Source organism: Dipodomys merriami, unplaced genomic scaffold (assembly GCF_024711535.1).
Source record: "Dipodomys merriami isolate MVZ:Mamm:240054 unplaced genomic scaffold, mDipMer1.0.p SCAF_275, whole genome shotgun sequence".
NCBI classification, from domain to species: Eukaryota; Metazoa; Chordata; class Mammalia; order Rodentia; family Heteromyidae; genus Dipodomys; species Dipodomys merriami.
This window is the reverse complement of record NW_027204215.1, coordinates 875839-897123: the sequence shown is the minus strand read 5'-3', so window position 1 is coordinate 897123 and position 21285 is coordinate 875839. Positions and strand designations below refer to the sequence as shown.

Below are 21285 nucleotides of genomic sequence, written 5' to 3'. Positions count from 1 at the left end.
ACTTCTACCCGGGTGTGTCCACTGGCAGCAGCTGGCAGGATGGGCCTCCCCAGGTGCCCGTGGCCCCACAGGCCCTGCCCCGCACCTCTGGGCTTTGATCCACTGCCGAGTGAGGACTTGTGTGTTCCTTCCAGATGTCCTCAGGTGAGCGGGACTGCTGGCATGCAGATGAAACAAACACCTGCTGCTATGTGTCCCAGCCCCAGTGGGGGTGCAAGGGGGGCTGGTCCAGTTCAGCAGCACCCATCTGCAGGGCTATGGACCCCGCTAGGTCTCGAAGCAAGGCCGGATGGGGTCCGGGGACACGCCGCGGCTTCCCTTGCATGGGCTGCCAGTGGTTGCCAGACTGGGCTGCAGGTGACTTCCAGGTGTCCTATGGTCGGATGGCATCACGAGGGTCCTCTGTGGCAGGTAGCAGCCTGCCTTTCCCCAGGGGATGGGGACTGCAGTAGAGAAGGAAGTAGCTCTCAAGATCTCTATGGAGCTGGGCACCGGTGGCTCACACCTGTCATCCTAGCTACTGAGGAGCCTGAGATCTGAGGATCGCGGTTCAAAGCCAGCCTGGGCAGGAAAGTCCATGAAACTCTTATCTCCAATAAACCACCAGAAAACTGGAAGTGGTGCTGTGGCTCAAGTGGTAGAGCATTTGCCTTGAGCTGAAAGGCTGAGGGACAGCGCCTGGGCTCAGAGTTCAAGCCTCACGACCAAACCAAATAAAGAAATGTAAAGATCTGTGGATGAGCCCAGGACAAGAAGACAGGCTGCCCAGTGCTGCCCAGCAATGAGGTCCGTGGGGACCTGCAGGACAGCCTTGTCTGGGGGGGGTTCTTCACCCATGGATCTGGCCTGTGGGAACCAGCAAGAGCCAGACCACCGGGCCAAGCACATGGGAGTTGTGCAGGAGGCAGTGTGGGCCTGAGCCTAAGGAGCGCAATACAGGGTCTTGGGGGAAAGCAGAGGTTCCCTGAGCCGGCGGCTGCTGCCCTGGACCTCCCCCCCCGCCGGCTCTGCCAAGAGCCACACTGTCTGCCCCAAGTGTCTCTGAGACGGGATGGGGTGATTGGCTTGTGTCTCCTCACCTTCCTCGCCTGGCAGGACCCCTGCCTGTGTACGTGCAGTGGTGGGGCGTGTATCACTGCTGTTTCCCATCTGGGCGCCTCAGACGCCAGCAGGCGGAGTGAAGGGGGGGGCGGTGACATTAAGAGAGGGCCTTTGATAAGCTTCACAATTCACGTGGCCACAGCCAGCAGATGGAACCAGATGGCCCCCAGGAACAAGGGACGCTGCCTGTGGAGCAGGAGGTGGGTGCGGTGCCTGCGGCCCTGGGCCCCAAGGGATTCCCAGGTCCGACAGGGCCGCCTCCATGGGTGCTGTCCCTGGGCGCAGCCAGGTGAAGCTGGGCACGCTGGAGCCACAGCCACAGGCTCGGGGGAGGGGGGGAGTCCAGCATGGGCTGGACTCCCTGCGGGGGGAGGGGGGGAGTCCAGCAGAAAGGGGCTTTGTACTGACCCCTTCACCCGTGGTGGCGGCAGTCTGGCTTCGGTGTGCAGATGGAGAAGGGCCTTGCTCTGGGAGGGCGCTCATGTGTCCTGTGCTTCCTGGTCACAGGCGGTCAGCCCATGCCACCTCCTGGAGGCTGCCTGAGCCTCAGTATTGGAGCCAAGCTTAAATGTGGAAGGGGGCAGGTACATGGTGGGGGCAGAGAGTGTGTTTCCCAGCAAGCCACTGCTGGAGGCCTCTGCTCAGGGGGACCGACCCCCTGGTGGGGACACCCTGGCGCTTGTGCAATGAGGGGGGGCCTCCAGGAGAGGGGCTTGGGTCCCTCAGGCCACTGGGGAGGACTCGGGGATGCCTCTTCCGTCCTCAGCTGTCCTGGGTAAGCAAGGGGCAGGGGCAGAGCTGGGCCTTGTCTGGAGGCCCGCCCCGCCTGCACAGGGCTCTCAGTGCTGGGGTCGGATGGCAGGTGGTGTACTCTGGTTATCTCCAGTCGGCATGGCCGCAGCCCGTTCCTGCCTGGCTAGGGTGCCCCGGGCCCACCCTGTGTCACCTGAGCTGGGTCTGGCGTCAGTTCTGCCTTGAGGAGCAGGCTGAGGCTGGCAGCGACTGCTGTGCACCACGACAAGGCCTCTCCGGCCTGTGGCCCCGTGGGAGCAGGCCTGCTCTGCCACGCTGGCCCTGGGGCCCAGGGCCCTGGCCTGTTGTCAGGAAGCACGACCTCTTCCCTCAGGCTAGACGCCATGAGCCGGAGAGTGTTCCGCCTCAGCCTCTGCCTGTGGGCGTGGATGTGGCTGAGCATCACCCTGGCCCTCGGGCAAGGGCGAGGTAAGGAGTGGAGCCCGTCCCCGCACCTCCGGCAGGCCTGGCCACTGCCCCCCACCTCCCCTCAGGAAGATCTGCTTAAGTAAGAGCCCTGGAGACAACAGACAGAAGCAGGAAGGGCTTCTCGGCCAGTCCTCTGCTTTGGCCTTGACCTCTGACCTCTGGCCTTTGGTCTTGCAGTCTTTCAGCCTTGCTTCATAAGCTTTTGTGTGCTGTGCTCCTGTGCAGGCTATCGACGTACTCTTCATTTAACTCTCCATTAAATGTTTCCCTTAGTCATCCCACAAAGGCCTTACAATTTCAGGCAGCACACATCTGGCGTGAAGAGAGGCGCTCCATCACCCCCCCGCCCTGCTGCCCTCCAGCCCTGTCCCGCTGGGTAGTCAGGGTTTAACTGGACTGAGGGCTGCCTCCCCAGAAAGAAAGGCTCTCTGTCCTCTGTGAGCAAGGGGGCATGCACGGACGCCGGGCTCTGTGCCAGGCCCTCCCTGCTGGCCCAGGCAGAGTCCTGGAAGGCAAGTTCCGGCGTTCCCTGGGTCCCTCAAGGCCCCATTCATGCCCTACACTGCTTCCTGGGCCAGGCAGCCCCGTGCCTTTCCTGGCACATGTCACTCTGCAGAGCGGCGTCCACTGCTTGTTCCTGTCTGCATCTGCCTTCTGGGCACCACGGAGGGCTGGTGACCTCCGAGTTAGGATCCCTGCCACCCACAGTACGCCCCGCCCCATGGCCTTGTCACCCCTCCTGTCCTCTGCCGACCACAGCCCCCTGACCACCTCACCCCTCCCGTCCTCTGCCGACCACAGCCCCATGGCCTTGTCACCCCTCCCGTCCTCTGCCGACCACAGCCCCATGGCCTTGTCACCCCTCCTGTCCTCTGCCGACCACAGCCCCGACCACCTCACCCCTCCTGTCCTCTGCTGACCACAGCCCCATGGCCTTGTCACCCCTCCCGTCCTCTGGTGACCACAGCCCTTGACCACCTCACCCTTCCCATCCTCTGCTGACCACAGCCCCTGACCACCTCACCCCTCCCGTCCTCTGCTGACCACAGCCCCTGACCACCTCACCCCTCCCGTCCTCTGCTGACCACAGCCCCCTGACCACCTCACCCCTCCCGTCCTCTGCCGACCACAGCCCCTTGACGACCTCACCCCTCCTGTCCTCTGCCATCCACAGCCCCTGACCTCACCCCTCCCATCCTCTGCCGACCACAGCCCCTGACCTCACTCCTCCCGTCCTCTGCCGACCACAGCCCCTGACCACCTCACCCCTCCCGTCCTCTGCCATCCACAGCCCCTGACCTCACCCCTCCCGTCCTCTGCTGACCACAGCCCCTGACCACCTCACCCCTCCCGTCCTCTGCTGACCACAGCCCCTGACCTCACCCCTCCCATCCTCTGCCGACCACAGCCCCTGACCACCTCACCCCTCCCGTCCTCTGCCGTCCCTGTACAGAGGTGAGCTGAGGGGACCCTGACGAGTCAAGGGCAGGGGGAACAGAAGGCTCTTCATGAGCTGGAGAGGGACCCCTCTCACAGCTGGCTTTCCAGCGCCCCCACCGCCCCCACACATTGCTGCCTGTCAGTGGGCACCCCCAGGGCAGCGGGCCCCATCTGGAGATGCTTCGAGTGCGCCCCGCTCTGAATGGACCATTGTGTCTGCCCCGGGCCCGCTTGGCTGTGGCCGTCTGTATCCCGTTACAATGAAGCCATCTCTGTCCTCATTTTCCACAACCAGCCCTTCACACCAGGCCCGGAAGCTTCCCGGAGGCCGGCCCAGGCCCCGCGCCCCTTCTCCACGGCGGGAGTCGGCCCCAGCGTGAGCGCTGAGGCCGCTCGCACACGGGCCCGCGCGGACACTGCATTCGGTGGCTCGCCAGCGGGCGTCGGCCAATGCTTCCATCCGGGATGCTTTGCGGCCTCCCGCAGGGGGCTCACGGGAGGCGGGGCTGCGGGGCGCCGCTGTGCTGTGACCTCCTCGCCAGGGCCGGTGGGCAGCTCTGAGCCTCGGGACGGCGAGGGCTCCCGAGGGCCCCGTCCACCCTCGCTGGGGGTGATTTGTTTATGCGTGGGCCTGGGCGCTGCCCCTTCGCTCTCTTTACTCAAGGCTGAGCCCCAGCTCCACGTCCAGCCTTTTGTGGTTGGTCGGAGCGTCTGCCAGACTTCTTCCAGGGCTGGCTTCGAACCGTGGTCCTCAGCGCCAGCCCCCTGCGCCGCGGGGGTGGCGGCGGACGCCGCTCCCGGCTGGCTTCCCCGCGGCCGGGCTGTCCTCAGGGTGCTCGGTGGAGGGGGTCTGCGGTGACCCGCCTGTCCTTTCTGCAGCGAGGGGCCGCCTGCGGCTGGCCGTGCTGCCCGAGGACCGGCTGCAGATGCAGTGGAGCGAGTCGGAGGCCAGCGGCCGCGGCTACCGCGTCCAGGTGAAGCCCATGGCCGGTAAGGGCACTGCGCCTTCCTCCTCTTCAGATCCCTCCGCCAGGCCAGCACCTCCACGTGCAGACTGGGGCGGTCACCGCCCCACCCGGGACACGTGGCAGGCCACGCCTCCCAGCGGGGACACGTGGCACGGCCACGCCTCCCAGCGGGGACACGTGGCATGGCCACGCCTCCCAGCGGGGGACACGTGGCATGGCCACGCCTCCCAGCGGGGGGGGGGGAACACGTGGCAGGCCACGCCTCCCAGTGGGGGACACGTGGCATGGCCACGCCTCCCAGCAACGGACACGTGGCACGGCCACGCCTCCCAGCAACGGACACGTGGCACGGCCACGCCTCCCAGCGGGGCTCCAGCAGGTGATGCGTGGATCGTGCGCTCAGCAGGCGTGCGCCTCAGACGTACGGTCGCAGGTAGAGGTGCTCAGGACGCGTGCGCCTCAGGCGGAGGGTCGCAGGCGAGGTGCTCAGGACGCATGCGCCTCAGGCGGAGGAGGGTCGCAGGCGGAGGTGTTCAGGACGCATGCGCCTCAGGCGGAGGAGGGTCGCAGGCGGAGGTGTTCAGGACCAGGACGCATGCGCCTCAGGAGGAGGGTCGCAGGCAGAGGTGCTCAGCACGCTGCGCCTCAGGCAGAGGGTCGCAGGCGGAGGTGCCCAGGACGCATGCGCGGGTCGCAGGTGAAGAGGGTGCTCAGCACGCGTGCGCCTCAGGCGGAGGGTCGCGGGCGGAGGGGTGCTCAGCACGCGTGCGCCTCAGGCGGAGGGTCGCGGGCGGAGGGGTGCTCAGCACGCGTGCGCCTCAGGCAGGCGCTGGGCTCCGGTGCCGGGCGCGGCCGCGGTGCCCGGCCGAGTCCACAGGCCGTCTCCCCCGTTTGCCGGCCGCGTGCCCCGGGCCTGCGGCCTGCGGCTGACCGCTGAGGTTGGCGTGTGGGGCTGGCAGCGGGCGTCTCCGTGGTGCTGGTGTTTATCGCCCCCTTCGCGGTGGGAGGACTGGCCGGGTGCGGCTGGGGCTCCGCGCCCCTTGGGTTAGTGGCTCCCTGGGGACCGTGCGTGCGTGCGAGTGGCTTAGTGGCACCCTGGGGACCGTGCGTGCGTGCGTGCGCGTGCGTGCGTGTGCGTGCGCGCGCGCGCTCACACACTGCAGTGGCTGCTCGCACCTGGCGCTGCCCCCGCCCGGAGCACCCCACCTCCACGGGAGCCGCATCCATCCTGACGGTCATGCGGCAGGACTCACGTCCTACTTTGTTTTCTGCCTCTAGAACGGTGAGAATAGCTCACTTGGCTCATGGTTGCAGAGGCTGGGCATGTAACGGGGCCTGCAGTGTGTGCAGTGCAGAGAGCTACACCCTCCTATTCGGGAGATTGACCCTCTCCGGCCTCCCCTGGGCTCGCTCACCTCCCAGCAGTGTGTGGATTTCCTAGGAGATGTGAAAGGGATGCTGCCTACAAATTGTGATGGTGCCCACACATCAAAGAAGGATTTGAGCAACGCCAGCTTGCTGAGTAAATAAATACCAGGGCCAGCCGAGCGCATCACCTTGGGGTGGCCGGGGCCGCGCCGGGCGTGGGAAGACTAGCTCTGCTGCCTGCGGTCTGACTGGACTCAGCGAGGACGGCGAGGCCGCAGCCGCGCAGGCAGCTGCACTTTGGCTGGCGGGGAGCATCCTCTCTGTGCCCAGTCACAACCGCAGTTGAGTCTTGCACACACTTGGAGAGGACGTTCATCGCAGGGCGGGAGGGGTGTCAGTCACATGGCCAATGCCCAAAAAGCCAACTGTGGCTGCGGTGGGGCCACCTGTAATCCCTACACTCAGAAGGTGGAGCAGGATGGTGAGCTCCAGGCCAGCCTGGGCTACAAGACCCTGTCTCAAACCCAGACCAAAGAAAGCCAAGTTAGCCGTCAGTACCAGCAAGGTGCTCTCCTGCCTGTTCTACCCCGTGTGCTCAGGAGCACAAGCGTCAGCCCCGGGGTGGGTCCGGGAGGGGTGCTGAGCTGGGGTCAGCACAGGCTGCTTTCCTCCAAGGGGCGAGTGTGACTCCCCTCCTGCTGCTTGAGGCCGAGGCTCCCGTGGGCCTCTGCCGTGCTGCCTGCGTCTCTCCAGCTCGTGCCAGGCCACTCCTGGCTCTGACTTCTGGAGCAGCACAGGGCCCTCTGGAGCGGTTTGTGTTTAACACTGAAATCCAGCCCTGTCTGTAGTGGGCCCCGAGCGGGCCGTGTGGGTGCGGGGGGAGGCGGGGTCCCTGGAGGGCTCTGCGGGCAGTGCAGCCCTTTTCCTGCAAGTTCCCGGGAGAGCCAGTCATCCCCCCCCACCTCCCACCGGTCGTCACCCCTCCTCTTCCGTGGCCTCCAGGGAGACCTGCAGGGCATCCTACCCTGTGTGCACATGCCCCCACATGCATGAGAACACAGCACATGGGTGCAGGCACACACAGTCACACGAGGCACAGACACAGCCAGAAGACACATGAGCGCACACCCCATGTGCACACGATGCTCCCACACACAGATGTGAGAATCAGTGTGTATGCACACACACACGGACACCATTTATCACCCATGTATGCATTCTCAAGGCACGGAGATACGTAAGCACACACCACAGGCATGTGTGCACACACATGCACACCAGTGCTCACAGGACCACAGTCAAGTGAGCAGATACAGCACATGTGTATGCATGCGCGCACAAATACGTCTACCTCACACATGTATGCAGAGAACACGTGGCCACACGAGCACACATCACAGACGTGTGATGTGCTCTATGAAGACATGTGAGTGAACACGTGTGCGTGCATACATGTTCACACTCACTGGACAGCACCCACAGCTCTCCCACCCCCACCCAGGGGACTCGGAGCAGGAGGTCATGCTGACCACCAAGACCCCGAAGGCCACTGTGGGAGGCCTGAGCCCCTCCGAGGGCTACACCCTGCAGATCTTCCAGCTCACGGACTCTGGGCCTGTGCTGCGGGTGCAAAGGGATTTTGTGAGTAAGTCCGCTGCCCCCTGCTGGCCCAGGCTGGGTGGGTGAGGGAGAAATGCCCCTGGATTCAGCCCAGGCCCTGGGTCAGGTCCCAGCTTGCCCACAAGATGTCTTGGGGTCTTGTCACCTGCCCACTTCCCGGGGACAGTTCCTGGGGCCCGCAGCAGTGTCCTCCTCGGAGGCTGGTGTGCATGGCCTCAGCCCAGGCCCTCTGTGCCTCCCCAGAGGACCCTGACAGCCCTTCTCTCTGCAGTTGACGCTCTGAAGAGGAATTCCCCGGGCAGGAGCAGCCGGAGGCCTGCAGGACCTGCCCTGGAGCCCAGCCCTTCTCTGGGGGGCCCAGACCTCGAGCCGACTCCGGAGCCAGCTCCTCAGCCCAGCATCACTTTTGCTTCACCACTAGACCTACCCACTGTTCATCCACCCAAGCCAAGAGAAAGTGAGCCCTGGGGAAGGGAGCATGTGTGGCCCACGGCCCACCCTGCATCCGGAATTCTCCTCCTGGCTGTATGGTCTAGCTTTAACTGAAGCTCGCCCATTGAGTGCCTGGATTCACTCCAGCCTGGGCACCGGAGGCAGCCGCCTGGCCAGCCCGGGTGCTGAGGTGCGGGGGGGCTGCGTCCTCCCGCAGGAGTGCGCAGCGTGGGTCAGGAGCCGGAAGCAGAGCCGGTCCCAGGGCCCTGCTCCGGACCTGGAGAGCCGGAGCCACGACCCAGCCTCCACCGGAAGGAGGGGGAGGCCGGGTGCGTGGGGCGGCTCTGCGGTGGGCCCGGGGCTGTCTGTGACATTCAGTGTCCTCAGGGGGAGGGCCCTGCCCATCTCCCAACAGCTCAGGAGTGCCTTGCTGCAGACCCTGTGCCCGGAACTCGGGCCCACGGCGGGGGTCACCGCCACCAGTCGGCCCGCCGCAGAGGGGTCGCCATGCTGGCCGTGCCAGGCAGCCCCAGGGCCAGCCTGGCTCTGGGGCTCAGCCACCAGCGCTGTCAGGAAGGCTGGAGGCGCCGGCCTTGCATCTCCAGAGGAGCTTCCTGGCGTTGTGGGAAGTGCTGACCTGCCCCAGTCCAGGCGGGGACCCGGGGGACAGCTGGCTGGGCAGCCTGGGCTTCAGAGCCCCTCAGCTGGGGGACGGCAGAGTAGCGGCTGGCAGGACCTTGGAGGGCAGGGCAGCCGCTGAGGCCATTGGCTCTCTTCGTGGAGGTCTTAGATGCGCTGCCGCTGACCAGCGTTCTGTGAGATCTTCCAAGTCTGGTCAGACCCGAGGTCCTCAGAGACCCTGCTGAGCCCTCCTTGGAGGAGAGGCCACAGCCAAGCCCACACGCTCGGGGTCCGTAGAGGCCACAGGCCTCACCCACCCCCTCCTGCTCCTAGCCGGCCCCCACTTCCGCTGTACACCCCCCGTTCCCACGGACATGGTCTTCCTGGTGGATGGGTCCTGGAGCGTCGGCCACAGCCACTTCCAGCAGGTCAAAGACTTCCTGACCAGTGTCATCGAACCCTTTGAGATTGGGCCGGACAAAGTCCAAGTAGGTGAGCTGTGCCCCCTGCTGCCCCTCTGTGGGCTGGGCCTCGTCCCTGGGGCTCCCTCGGGAGGGCCACCGGCCACCTGCTCTGAGTGGCTCATGCCAGCCCTGCGCCAGCTGCAGCTGCCGAGCTGGTCTCCTGGACCAACTCCAGAGGCTTCTGGAGGCTTCTGCGTCAGCTCTGGGCCTGTAGCTGTGTCTGTGGGAGGAGCCGCCATCTGCCCAGAACTCTAGCAGTCCACACGGGCCACAGTCAGGGCTCGGCCAGGCTGTGGTCTGGCTGTGGTCAGGATGGGGCCCTGTGGACACACTGCATGCCACCTTGTCTGCTGCACGCTGCACTCAGCCCTGTCTGCTGCACTCAGCTGTCTGCTGCACACTGCACTCAGCTGTCTGCTGCATGCTGCACTCATCCCTGTCTGCTGCACTCAGCTGTCTGCTGCACACTGCACTCAGCCCTGTCTGCTGCACGCTGCACTCAGCCCTGTCTGCTGCATGCTGCACTCATCCCTGTCTGCTGCACTCAGCTGTCTGCTGCATGCTGCACTCAGCTGTCTGCTGCACACTGCACTCAGCTGTCTGCTGCATGCTGCACTCAGCCCTGTCTGCTGCACTCAGCTGTCTGCTGCACACTGCACTCAGCTGTCTGCTGCATGCTGCACTCAGCCCTGTCTGCTGCACTCAGCTACCTGCTGCATGCTGCACTCAGCTGTCTGCTGCACGCTGCACTCAGCCCTGTCTGCTGCACTCAGCTGTCTGCTGCATGCTGCACTCAGCCCTGTCTGCTGCACTCAGCTGTCTGCTGCATGCTGCACTCAGCCCTGTCTGCTGCACACTGCACGCTGCACTCAGCTGTCTGCTGCATGCTGCACTCAGCTGTCTGCTGCATGCTGCACTCAGCTGTCTGCTGCATGCTGCACTCACCTGTCTGCTGCACTCAGCCCTGTCTCTGCACTCAGCTGTCTGCTGCATGCTGCACTCAGCTGTCTGCTGCATGCTGCACTCAGCTGTCTGCTGCATGCTGCACTCAGCTGTCTGCTGCACGCTGCACTCAGCCCTGTCTGCTGCATGCTGCACTCAGCCCTGTCTGCTGCACGCTGCACTCAGCCCTGTCTGCTGCATGCTGCACTCAGCCCTGTCTACTGCACGCTGCACTCAGCCCTGTGTGCTGCATGCTGCACTCAGCCCTGTCTGCTGCATGCTGCACTCAGCCCTGTCTGCTGCACTCAGCCCTGTCTGCTGCATGCTGCACTCAGCTGTCTGCTGCATGCTGCACTCATCCCTGTCTACTGCACGCTGCACTCAGCCCTATCTGCTGCATGCTGCACTCAGCTGTCTGCTGCATGCTGCACTCAGCCCTGTCTACTGCATGCTGCACTCAGCCCTGTCTGCTGCACTCACCTGTCTGCTGCATGCTGCACTCAGCCCTGTCTGCTGCACTCAGCTGTCTGCTGCACTCAGCTATCTGCTGCATGCTGCACTCAGCCCTGTCTGCTGCACGCTGCACTCAGCCCTGTCTGCTGCATGCTGCACTCAGCCCTGTCTGCTGCATGCTGCACTCAGCTGTCTGCTGCATGCTGCACTCAGCCCTGTCTGCTGCATGCTGCACTCAGCTGTCTGCTGCATGCTGCACTCAGCTGTCTGCTGCATGCTGCACTCAGCCCTGTCTGCTGCACTCAGCCCTGTCTGCTGCACGCTGCACTCAGCTGTCTGCTGCACGCTGCACTCAGCCCTGTCTGCTGCACTCAGCTGTCTGCTGCATGCTGCACTCATCCCTGTCTGCTGCACTCAGCTATCTGCTGCATGCTGCACTCAGCCCTGTCTGCTGCACTCAGCTGTCTGCTGCACGCTGCACTCAGCCCTGTCCGCTGCACACTGCACGCTGCACTCAGCTGTCTGCTGCATGCTGCACTCAGCTGTCTGCTGCACGCTGCACTCAGCCCTGTCTGCTGCACGCTGCACTCAGCTGTCTGCTGCACGCTGCACTCAGCTGTCTGCTGCACGCTGCACTCAGCCCTGTCTGCTGCACTCAGCCCTGTCTGCTGCACGCTGCACTCAGCTGTCTGCTGCACGCTGCACTCAACCCTGTCTGCTGCACGCTGCACTCAGCCCTGTCTGCTGCACACTGCACGCTGCACTCAGCCCTGTCTGCTGCACGCTGCACTCAGCTGTCTGCTGCACGCTGCACTCAGCCCTGTCTGCTGCATGCTGCACTCAGCTGTCTGCTGCACTCAGCTGTCTGCTGCACGCTGCACTCAGCCCTGTCTGCTGCACACTGCACGCTGCACTCAGCTTTCTGCTGCACGCTGCACTCAGCCCTGTCTGCTGCATGCTGCACTCAGCTTTCTGCTGCACGCTGCACTCAGCCCTGTCTGCCGGGCGCCTCTCCCCAGGCCTGACACAGTACAGCGGGGACCCCCGGACAGAGTGGGAGCTCAGTGCCTTCTGCACCAGGGAGCAGGTGCTGGCCGCTGTGCGCGACCTCCGCTACAAGGGAGGAAACACCTTCACAGGTAGGTCTGCGCGGCCTGTGTGGCTGTCCTGCCGGCCTCCGTTCTGTCTGGTCTCCGTCCCGGTGTCCTGGCCTGAGCATGTGTGCTGTGCAGACTCCCAGCCCTGTTTGCACCCTCCTTTACCGCGGCCCGGCTGGGTCTGGCGGGAAGCCAGTAGCTCTCCAATCAGACCCTGCCTTTGTTTGGGTCCTCCCCGCTGCCCGGTTGGGCAGCGGATGCCCTTGGAGGAGGCACTGGGGGGGAGGGGGGGAGAAGGGCACCAGAGGAGGGCACCAGGGAAGGGCACCAGGGCAGGGCTGCGGGAGGAGGGCACCGGGGCAGGGCTGCGGGAGGAGGGCACCGGGGAAGGGCACCGGGGCAGGGCTGCAGGAGGAGGGCACCAGGGAAGGGCACCGGGGCAGGGTTGTGGGAGGAGGGCACCGGGGAAGGGCACCGGGGCAGGGCTGCGGGAGGAGGGCACCGGGGAAGGGCACCGGGGCAGGGCTGCGGGAGGAGGGCACCGGGGAAGGGCACTGGGGCAGGGCTGCGGGAGGAGGGTACCAGGGAAGGGCACCGGGGCAGGGCTGCAGGAGGAGGGCACCGGGGAAGGGCACTGGGGCAGGGCTGCAGGAGGAGGGTACCAGGGAAGGGCACTGGGGCAGGGCTGCAGGAGGAGGGTACCAGGGAAGGGCATTGGGGCAGGGCTGCGGGAGGAGGGCACCGGGGAAGGGCACTGGGGCAGGGCTGCGGGAGGAGGGTACCAGGGCAGGGCACCGGGGCAGGGCTGCTGCAGGCTGTCTGGTGTCTTGCTCCCCAGGCCTCGCCCTGACCCACGTGCTGGGTTGGAACCTGCAGCGGGCGGCAGGTCTCCGGCCAGAGGCCGCCAAGGTGGTGGTTGTGGTGACGGACGGCAAGTCACAGGACGACGTGGGCACAGCTGCCCGTGTCCTCAGGGACCTGGACGTCCACGTCTTCGCTGTGGGTGAGCCACATCTCCCTGGCCCTGGGTCAGCCAGGAGAGATGACACCCTGGCCTCACCCTGCTGGCTTCTGACCTGACCTTGGAACTGGCCCGGGACCACGTCCCTCCCTCGGGGGCACTGTGCTGTGTATCCATGGCCCAGGACCACGTCCCTCCCTCATGAGCACTGTGCCGTGTATCCGTGGCCCAGCCCAGGACCACGTCCCTCCCTCATGAGCACTGTGCCGTGTATCCGTGGCCCAGCCCAGGACCACGTCCCTCCCTCATGAGCACTGTGCCGTGTATCCGTGGCCCAGCCCAGGACCACGTCCCTCCCTCATGAGCACTGTGCCTGTGTATCCATGGCCCGGGACCACGTCCCTCACTCATGAGCACTGTGCCCGTGTATCTGTGGCCCGGGACCACGTCCCTCACTCATGAGCACTGTGCCCGTGTATCCGTGGCCCGGGACCACGTCCCTCACTCATGAGCACTGTGCCCGTGTATCCGTGGCCCAGCCCAGGACCACGTCCCTCACTCATGAGCACTGTGCCCGTGTATCCGTGGCCCGGGACCACGTCCCTCACTCATGAGCACTGTGCCCGTGTATCCGTGGCCCAGCCCAGGACCACGTCCCTCACTCATGAGCACTGTGCCCGTGTATCCGTGGCCCAGGACCACGTCCCTCCCTCATGAGCACTGTGCCGTGTATCCGTGGCCCAGCCCAGGACCACGTCCCTCCCTTATGAGCACTGTGCCTGTGTATCCATGGCCCAGCCCAGGACCACGTCCCTCACTCATGAGCACTGTGCCCGTGCATCCGTGGCCCGGGACCACGTCCCTCACTCATGAGCACTGTGCCGTGTATCCGTGGCCCAGTCTGGGACCACGTCCCTCACTCATGAGCACTGTGCCCGTGTATCCGTGGCCCGGGACCACATCCCTCCCTCATGAGCACTGTGCCGTGTATCCGTGGCCCAGCCCAGGACCATGTCCCTCCCTCATGAGCACTGTGCCTGTGTATCCGTGGCCCGGGACCACATCCCTCCCTCGTGGGACCACCCCACTGAAGCTCAAGGTTCACTGGACAGGCTGGAAGACCCTGGCTCCAGCTCCCCTCTCCCATGGCTCTGATCCCTCCCTCTCCTATGTGGGGGGCTGGTAGGGTACCCCACCTAATCCTGTTTGGACGGAGGAGGATGAAGGCCAGGTGGCAGGCAGCCCCACACTCTTAACCCTCTTGACCCCAAGCAGGTGTGAAGAATGCAGACGAGGCTGAACTGAAGCTCCTGGCATCCTGGCCTCTGGACGTCACTGTCCACAATGTGCTGGACTTCCCCCAGCTGGCCACCTTGGCTGGCCTGCTCAGCCGCCTGATCTGCCAGAAGGTCCAGGGCAGGAGCCCAGGCAGGAACCCAGGTAGGGGCCTGGGCAGAGCCTGCCCCACCCCCCTGGGGCTGTGGACTAGCCTGTGGCCAGCTCTCCTTCCTTTCTCTGAGTGGCCATGGGGGACTTGGGTCCTGACTGTGGCCTACCTACCCACAGCCACACAGGCCCAGCCCGTGTCAGCCCTGCCCCCTCTCCCTGCATCTGCCAGCCTGGACTTCACCCGGGTCACCTCCTCCAGCCTCCACCTGTCCTGGACTCCGGCCCCGCAGCCTCCCCTCAAGTATCTGGTTGTGTGGCGATCTTCCAGGGGCAGCGTCCCCAGGGAGGTAAGGGCCCGGCACCCCACCCGCCCCAGAAGGCAGCTGGCGGGGACCCTGCCAGCCACGCTCGGGGTCTGGTGAGCTGTGGCTGAACACTGGAATCGAGCCCACGGATAACCGGGTCCTGTGGACAAAGGGGGCCAGAGTGAAGGGCAGGTTCCTTGAACACATGGGTGGGGCTGGAAGGGGAGCACTGGTGCTGGCCGGGGCGGGTGGGCTCTGGTGCCCGGGGCTTCGCTGTCAGAAGGGCTGGATTGGGAGGGTGTGTCCCATGCCTGGGCCTGGGCGCACGTCTTATGTCCCTGAACCTACGCTCTGTCCTGCATCCCTGCTGCCTGCACCTGCCCGGCCCGGCCCAACGTGGCCCTCTGTCCAGCTGCTGGTGGAGGGGGCCGCCTCATCCTTGGAGCTTCACAACCTGACGGCCAGCACGCAGTACCTGGTCTCCGTGCTCCCCGTGTACGAGGGAGGGGCTGGTGAGGGCCTGCAGGGCCTGGCCACCACAGGTAGGTGCCGCCCGCCTTCCTCCCGGGGCCTGGCTCCGTCAGCGCAGTGACCTCGCAAGGCCCGGCCTGGGGCTTGCCGGCCTGTGTCCTCCGCGGGACGCCAAAGGCATTCCACTGTGGCCGGCACTGCCCATACCACGCGGCCGGGTCCGGGCTTCACGGGCCATGACCACGGCCGAGCCAGGTTCTCAGTCAGCCCCAGGGACGGCCACCACAAGTTACAGCTCCAAAGGAAAACCACAGTTCCCAAAAGAAAACCACACCCTCACCTTCACCCAGGCCCCTTGCCCGGCCCTGGCGACCTCTGACCTGTCTGCCGCGCTGGCATTCATCGATGGCCGTGTTCCCTGTGTGGCTTTTAGTGAGCCCTTCCCGCCAGCGTCCCCGCCCCCACTGCCCCAGGGACCATGACCTTCATTTCTCAGCGTGGTTTGCCTTCTTAGAACTTTGAGCCAAAAAGCTCAGTCAAATTGGGCTGGGCTGGGGCTCAGCACCCTGTGCCCCCTGGCTTTCCCCAGCCCCCCCAGCCCCCCCAGCCCCCTCCAGCCCCCTCCAGCCCCCTCCAGCCCCCCCCCCAGCTCCCTCTAGCCGGGCTGGGCTGGGGCTCAGCACCCTGTGCCCCCCTGGCTTTCCCAGCCCCCCCCAGCCCCCTCCAGCCCCCTCCAGCTCCCTCCAGTCCCCTTCAGCCCCCTTCAGCCCCCCCCAGCTCCCTCCAGCCAGGCTGGGCTGGGGCTCAGCGCCCTGTGCCCCCCTGGCTTTCCCCAGCCCCCCAACCCCCTCCAGCCCCCTCCAGCCCCCTCCAGCCCCCTCCAGGCCCCCCCAGCTCCCTCCAGCCAGGCTGGGATGGGGCTCAGCACCCTGTGGGCCCCCCTCCCCCTGCCCCACGTGTTCCCCATCTTACCCAACCCCATTTCCGGGAGGCACTGCACAGGCCTTGCCCTATGAGAGGGCCCCTGTGTTTGTGGGTTTGATTTCTGCATGTGCCGTGTGCCCCGACTCCCCGCTGATGGTCACCCTCCCCCCCAGCACCCCTGCCTCCGCCCCAGGCCCTGACCCTGGCCGCAGTGACGTCCAGAACCCTTCACCTCACCTGGCAGCCCTCGGCCGAGGCCGCCCAATACCTGGTGAGGTGCCTGCCCGCCTTCCTCCCAGGCGAGGAGCAGAGAAGAGAGGTACGAGGCTGGGCGAGGGAGCTGGGGGCCAGGGAGGCGTCGCGGCGCCAGCCTTGATGCTCCGTCCCCCAGGTCCGTGTGGGGCGGCCGGAGGTGCTGCTGGGTGGTCTGGAGCCAGGCAGGAGCTATGAGGTTTCCGTGCAGAGCCTCCGTGGGCCGGAGGTCAGCGAGGCCCGACGCCTCCGTGCCAGGACCTGTGAGTGTCCCCTCCCCCCACAGCCGCCCTCGGTCCCCGCACACCAGCCACTCGGCCGGAGTGTGCACAGGCGCTGGGGCTTGGGCTCTAAGGCTCTGCGTGCCCACAGCGGCCCTGGCACCCACAAGACACTTGAACTTCACGAACGTGAGCCACAGCTCAGTCCATGTGTCCTGGGAGGCCACCCGGAGGCCCCTCCGCCTGGTCAGGGTCAGCTACGTTTCCAGTGACGGTGGCCACTCGGGGCAGGTGAGACCAGAGCTGCCACGGTCCAATGTCCAGCGTTTACACACCGACCTCGGGACCCCTGGGGACCAGCGTTTACACACTGACCTCGGGGACCCAGTGTTTACACACCGACCTCTGGGACCCGGCGTTTACACACTGACCTCGGGGACCTGGCGTTTACACACCGACCCCAGCAGGCCCCGGTGCGCCCTCGTGGGCCGGCCTCGGGCTGAGGCTCCAGGGCTGCACTGTGCAGCTCTGGGGGAGGGGCGGGCTCACACGGGCGCCGTGGACAATGCAGGGAGACTGAGGCTGGGCTTGGTGTGGGCAGTTGGGGGGAGGCCCCACCCGTGGGTTATTCCGGGGTTCCTCATGTTAAGGGCCCTGGGCCTCCGTCCTGGCAGCAGCTCTGGGTCTGTGGGTCTGCCCGTGTCCCCACAGACGCAGGTCTCTGGGGACGCCACTTCAGCCGCCTTGGGGCCCCTGTCCTCCTCCACCACGTACGCCGTGCGCGTCACCCGCCTCTACCTCGGGGGGGGCTCTTCCTCCCTGACCGGCCGTGTGACCACACGTGAGTTGGGGAGCAGGCCGGGGCCAGAAGTGACACGCTTCAAGTCCCCAGCCTGCATGGACGTCTGAGCCACACGGGGACCAGCGTCCGGTGGCCGTGGCGGGCGGGCTGGGTGTGGGGCGCCCCCACACGGGGCCGGGGCCGACACTGGTGTAAGGAACAGAGGCTTCACCCGCACCTCCACCCTCCAGGGCGGACCCCCGGCCCCAGCCAGCTGTCGGTGACGGAGCTGCCAGGGGACGCGGTCAGACTGTCCTGGGTGGCCGTGGGCTCTCCGGGCGCGCTCGGCTACCACATCACGTGGACACCCTTGGGAGAGGAAGAGGCTCGTGAGGTGCAGGGGCTGAGAGGGGCGGCTGACCCTCCCTTTCTAGATCCCAGGACAAGCTGGGGCCGGGCCCTGGGCATCCCCAGATCCTGTATCTCCAGGACTTCCTGGGCCCACGAGCTAGTCCCCCAGTGCGAGGTCCGGGAGGACACTCGGGCCCTCCTCTCCCCAGATCTCTGTCGCAGGGACTCTACGCACGGCCGTCCTGCCTGGGCTGGGCAGGCATGCAGAATATGAGATCACCATTCTGGCCTACTACGAGGACGGGGCCCGCAGCCACCCCGTGTCCATCCGCTATACCCCTGGTAGGTGGCCCTTCCCCCATTCCCAGAGGGAGCCTAGACGCTTCCAGACCCTGAATTCTGTGAGTCCCCAAGCCCCGGACTTGGCCACCCAGCAGCAGGGCGCAGGCGCTCCTGGTGGCTGAGGGACGGAGCCTGGCCAGGGTGACACCCCGGCAGAGGCAGCGGGTCCCCTGGTGGCAGCATGCCCCTTCCGGAGGGCCTGAGCCTCACACCGCCCGTGCCATTGGCCAGCTGCAGCGAGCAGAAGCCCTCCATCCAGTCTGGCCCTGGCCTCGGACATCCCCAACAGCCTGCAGGTCAGCTGGACACCCCCAGCTGGACACGTCCTCCACTACCGGCTCACCTACGCCCCGGCCTCAGGCGCAGGACCTGAGAAATCGGTGAGTCCGTGAAGAGCTAGCAGCTGCCACTCCACAGAGGTCTTTGGGTCTGGGGGGAATGGCCAACTGGGGTCCTGGGGGCCAGTGGATGACGTGGCCCAGTTGGTCTGCTGAGGTCCTCGGTCGTGGAGCAGACAAGAGGAAGTGGATGCTCCGGAAGGGGCGGCTTGAGGAACCCCTGTCCCACAGATCTCTGTACCAGGCCCCAGGAACCACACAATACTCACTGACCTCCTGGCTGCCACCAAATACAGAGTCCTGGTCTCGGCCATCTACAGAGCAGGGGAGAGCGTGGCGGTGTCTGCCACTGGCCAAACAGGTAGGTGAACGCAGATGTCAGAGCCAGACAGATAACCCAGGCCTGACCAGATGCCAGAAGGCAGCAGACCCGTCCTAGTGCATTCACGTGGCGTGGTCACGCTTGTTCCTGAGTGTGCACTTCACGTGGCGCGGTCATGCTTGCTCCTGTGTGTGCACTTCATGTGGCGTGGTCACGCTCGCTCCTGCGTGTACACTTCACGTGGCGTGGTCACACTCCTGTGTGTGTACTTCACATGGCGTGGTCACGCTTGCTCCTGCGTGTGCACTTCACGTGGCATGGTCACGCTCCTGAGTGTGCACTTCACGTGGCGCGGTCATGCTTGCTCCTGTGTGTGCACTTCATGTGGCGTGGTCACGCTCGCTCCTGCGTGTACACTTCACGTGGCGTGGTCACACTCCTGTGTGTGTACTTCACATGGCGTGGTCACGCTTGCTCCTGCGTGTGCACTTCACGTGGCATGGTCACACTTGCTCCTGTGTGTGCACTTCACGTGGCGTGGTCACGCTTGCTCCTGCGTGTGCACTTCACGTGGCGTGGTCACGCTCCTGCGTGTGCACTTCACGTGGCGCGGTCATGCTTGCTCCTGTGTGTGCACTTCACGTGGCGTGGTCACGCTTGCTCCTGCGTGTGCACTTCATGTGGCATGGTCACACTTGCTCCTGCGTGTGCACTTCATGTGGCGTGGTCACACTCGCTCCTGCGTGTGCACTTCACGTGGCGTGGTCACACTCCTGTGTGTGTACTTCACATGGCATGGTCACGCTTGCTCCTGCGTGTGCACTTCACGTGGCGTGGTCACACTCGCTCCTGCGTGTGCACTTCACATGGCGTGGTCACACTCGCTCCTGCGTGTGCACTTCACGTGGCGTGGTCACGCCTGCTCCTGCGTGTGCACTTCACGTGGTGTGGTCACGCTTGCTCCTGCGTGTGCACTTCATGTGGCGTGGTCACGCTCCTGCGTGTGCACTTCACGTGGTGTGGTCACGCTCGCTCCTGCGTGTGCACTTCACGTGGCGTGGTCACACTTGCTCCTGCGTGTGCACTTCACGTGGCATGGTCACACTTGCTCCTGCGTGTGCACTTCACGTGGTATGGTCACGCTTGCTCCTGCGTGTGCACTTCATGTGGCATGGTCACACTTGCTCCTGCGTGTGCACTTCATGTGGCGTGGTCACACTCGCTCCTGCGTGTGCACTTCACGTGGCGTGGTCACACTCCTGTGTGTGTACTTCACATGGCATGGTCACGCTTGCTCCTGCGTGTGCACTTCACGTGGCGTGGTCACACTCGCTCCTGCGTGTGCACTTCACATGGCGTGGTCACACTCGCTCCTGCGTGTGCACTTCACGTGGCGTGGTCACGCCTGCTCCTGCGTGTGCACTTCACGTGGTGTGGTCACGTTTGCTCCTGCGTGTGCACTTCACGTGGCATGGTCACACTTGCTCCTGCGTGTGCACTTCATGTGGCGTGGTCACACTCGCTCCTGCGTGTGCACTTCACGTGGCGTGGTCACACTCCTGTGTGTGTACTTCACATGGCATGGTCACGCTTGCTCCTGCGTGTGCACTTCACGTGGCGTGGTCACACTCGCTCCTGCGTGTGCACTTCACGTGGCGTGGTCACACTTGCTCCTGCGTGTGCACTTCACGTGGCGTGGTCACACTCGTTCCTGCGTGTGCACTTCATGTGGCGTGGTCACGCTCGCTCCTGCGTGTGCACTTCACATGGCGTGGTCACGCTTGCTCCTGCGTGTGCACTTCACGTGGCGTGGTCACGCCTGCTCCTGCATGTACACTTCACATGGCATGGTCACGCTCGCTCCTGCATGTACACTTCACGTGGCGTGGTCACACTTGCTCCTGTGTGTGCACTTCACGTGGCGTGGTCACACTTGCTCCTGTGTTCACTTCACGTGGTGTGGTCACACCTGCTCCTGCGTGTGCACTTCATGTGGCGTGGTCACGCCTGCTCCTGCGTGTACACTTCACGTGGCGTGGTCACGCTCGCTCCTGTGTGTGCACTGTGTGGATCCGGTGTGGGGCCGGCCTGCATCTCCCGCTGCAGACCTCATCCCGTCCCCAGGGTGACCATCACCAAGGCAGCCCCTGGCCTTGCTGTTGGGATCTGGGGCTCTGGGGATGGAGTGCAGCCCCCGCGTTGGGCCAGGACTCAGGATGGCAGCACCATCCTGTCCCCTCCTGGAGGGTGGAGAGAAGGGGGGCGGGGAGGGGGCGGGGATGCCATGCAGGCCCTCGGGAAGGAGGTGTCTCCCCAAGGTGGCCCTCCCTGGTGGCAGGGTCAGGCTTGAAGTGACCCCTGATTCTGTGTCCTCTCAGCAGCCTGCCCGGCCCTGCACCCAGGCGCCCCCAGCGCTGGCACCCTCCCAGGTAGGCGCTGCACACGTCTGGCCGCTGTTTGTGCTTTGCCTGCTTCTCTCCGGCTCCTGCTGGCCGGCAGGGGCAGTGGTGGCCAGGGACCCTCCACGAGGTGCTGGGGAGACCGCGGTGGGCCAGGGGGAAGAGGGACAGCCACAGGTGATTCCCAGGAACAGGACTTGCGTCGGGCGTGTCGTGTACACCTGAAGGTGAGCCCAGCCAAGGAAAAGTTGGAGAGAATCTGTCTCAAAAAGGAAGTAAGATCCAAGAGGCTCAGGGTGCAGTTCAAGTGGTAGAGCGCTCTTCTAGCACGGGAGAGACCATGGTTCAACCAGTGCCACAAACAGAAGAGAAGGAGGGGGAGGGAGGGAGACAAGGAAGAAGAGGAGGATGGAGAGAAAAACAGGAAGAAGAAGAAGATGAGCAAGATGGAGAAGGGAAAGGCAATGGAGGAGGAAGAGGAACAGGAAGAGGGGGTACCATG

General features: G+C 65.1%; 1 protein-coding gene across 1 annotated transcript in view; it reads left to right on the top strand.

Moving 5' to 3' along the window:
- The first annotated feature begins 835 nt into the window (after window positions 1-835).
- LOC138837793 (collagen alpha-1(XX) chain-like) overlaps window positions 836-21285 on the top strand; it is a 34410-nt gene continuing 13960 nt past the window's right edge. The window contains exons 1-21 of the mRNA XM_070036805.1: window positions 836-909; window positions 1244-1390; window positions 2228-2322; window positions 4642-4752; window positions 7600-7743; window positions 7990-8148; window positions 9099-9263; window positions 11650-11769; window positions 12566-12730; window positions 13964-14116; window positions 14255-14424; window positions 14795-14924; window positions 15951-16096; window positions 16169-16292; window positions 16402-16541; window positions 16962-17091; window positions 17283-17425; window positions 17592-17724; window positions 17956-18104; window positions 18294-18423; window positions 20763-20801. Coding sequence (XP_069892906.1) covers window positions 836-909; window positions 1244-1390; window positions 2228-2322; window positions 4642-4752; window positions 7600-7743; window positions 7990-8148; window positions 9099-9263; window positions 11650-11769; window positions 12566-12730; window positions 13964-14116; window positions 14255-14424; window positions 14795-14924; window positions 15951-16096; window positions 16169-16292; window positions 16402-16541; window positions 16962-17091; window positions 17283-17425; window positions 17592-17724; window positions 17956-18104; window positions 18294-18423; window positions 20763-20801 — 2767 coding nt within the window. The remainder of the gene's footprint in view (window positions 910-1243; window positions 1391-2227; window positions 2323-4641; window positions 4753-7599; window positions 7744-7989; window positions 8149-9098; window positions 9264-11649; window positions 11770-12565; window positions 12731-13963; window positions 14117-14254; window positions 14425-14794; window positions 14925-15950; window positions 16097-16168; window positions 16293-16401; window positions 16542-16961; window positions 17092-17282; window positions 17426-17591; window positions 17725-17955; window positions 18105-18293; window positions 18424-20762; window positions 20802-21285) is intronic.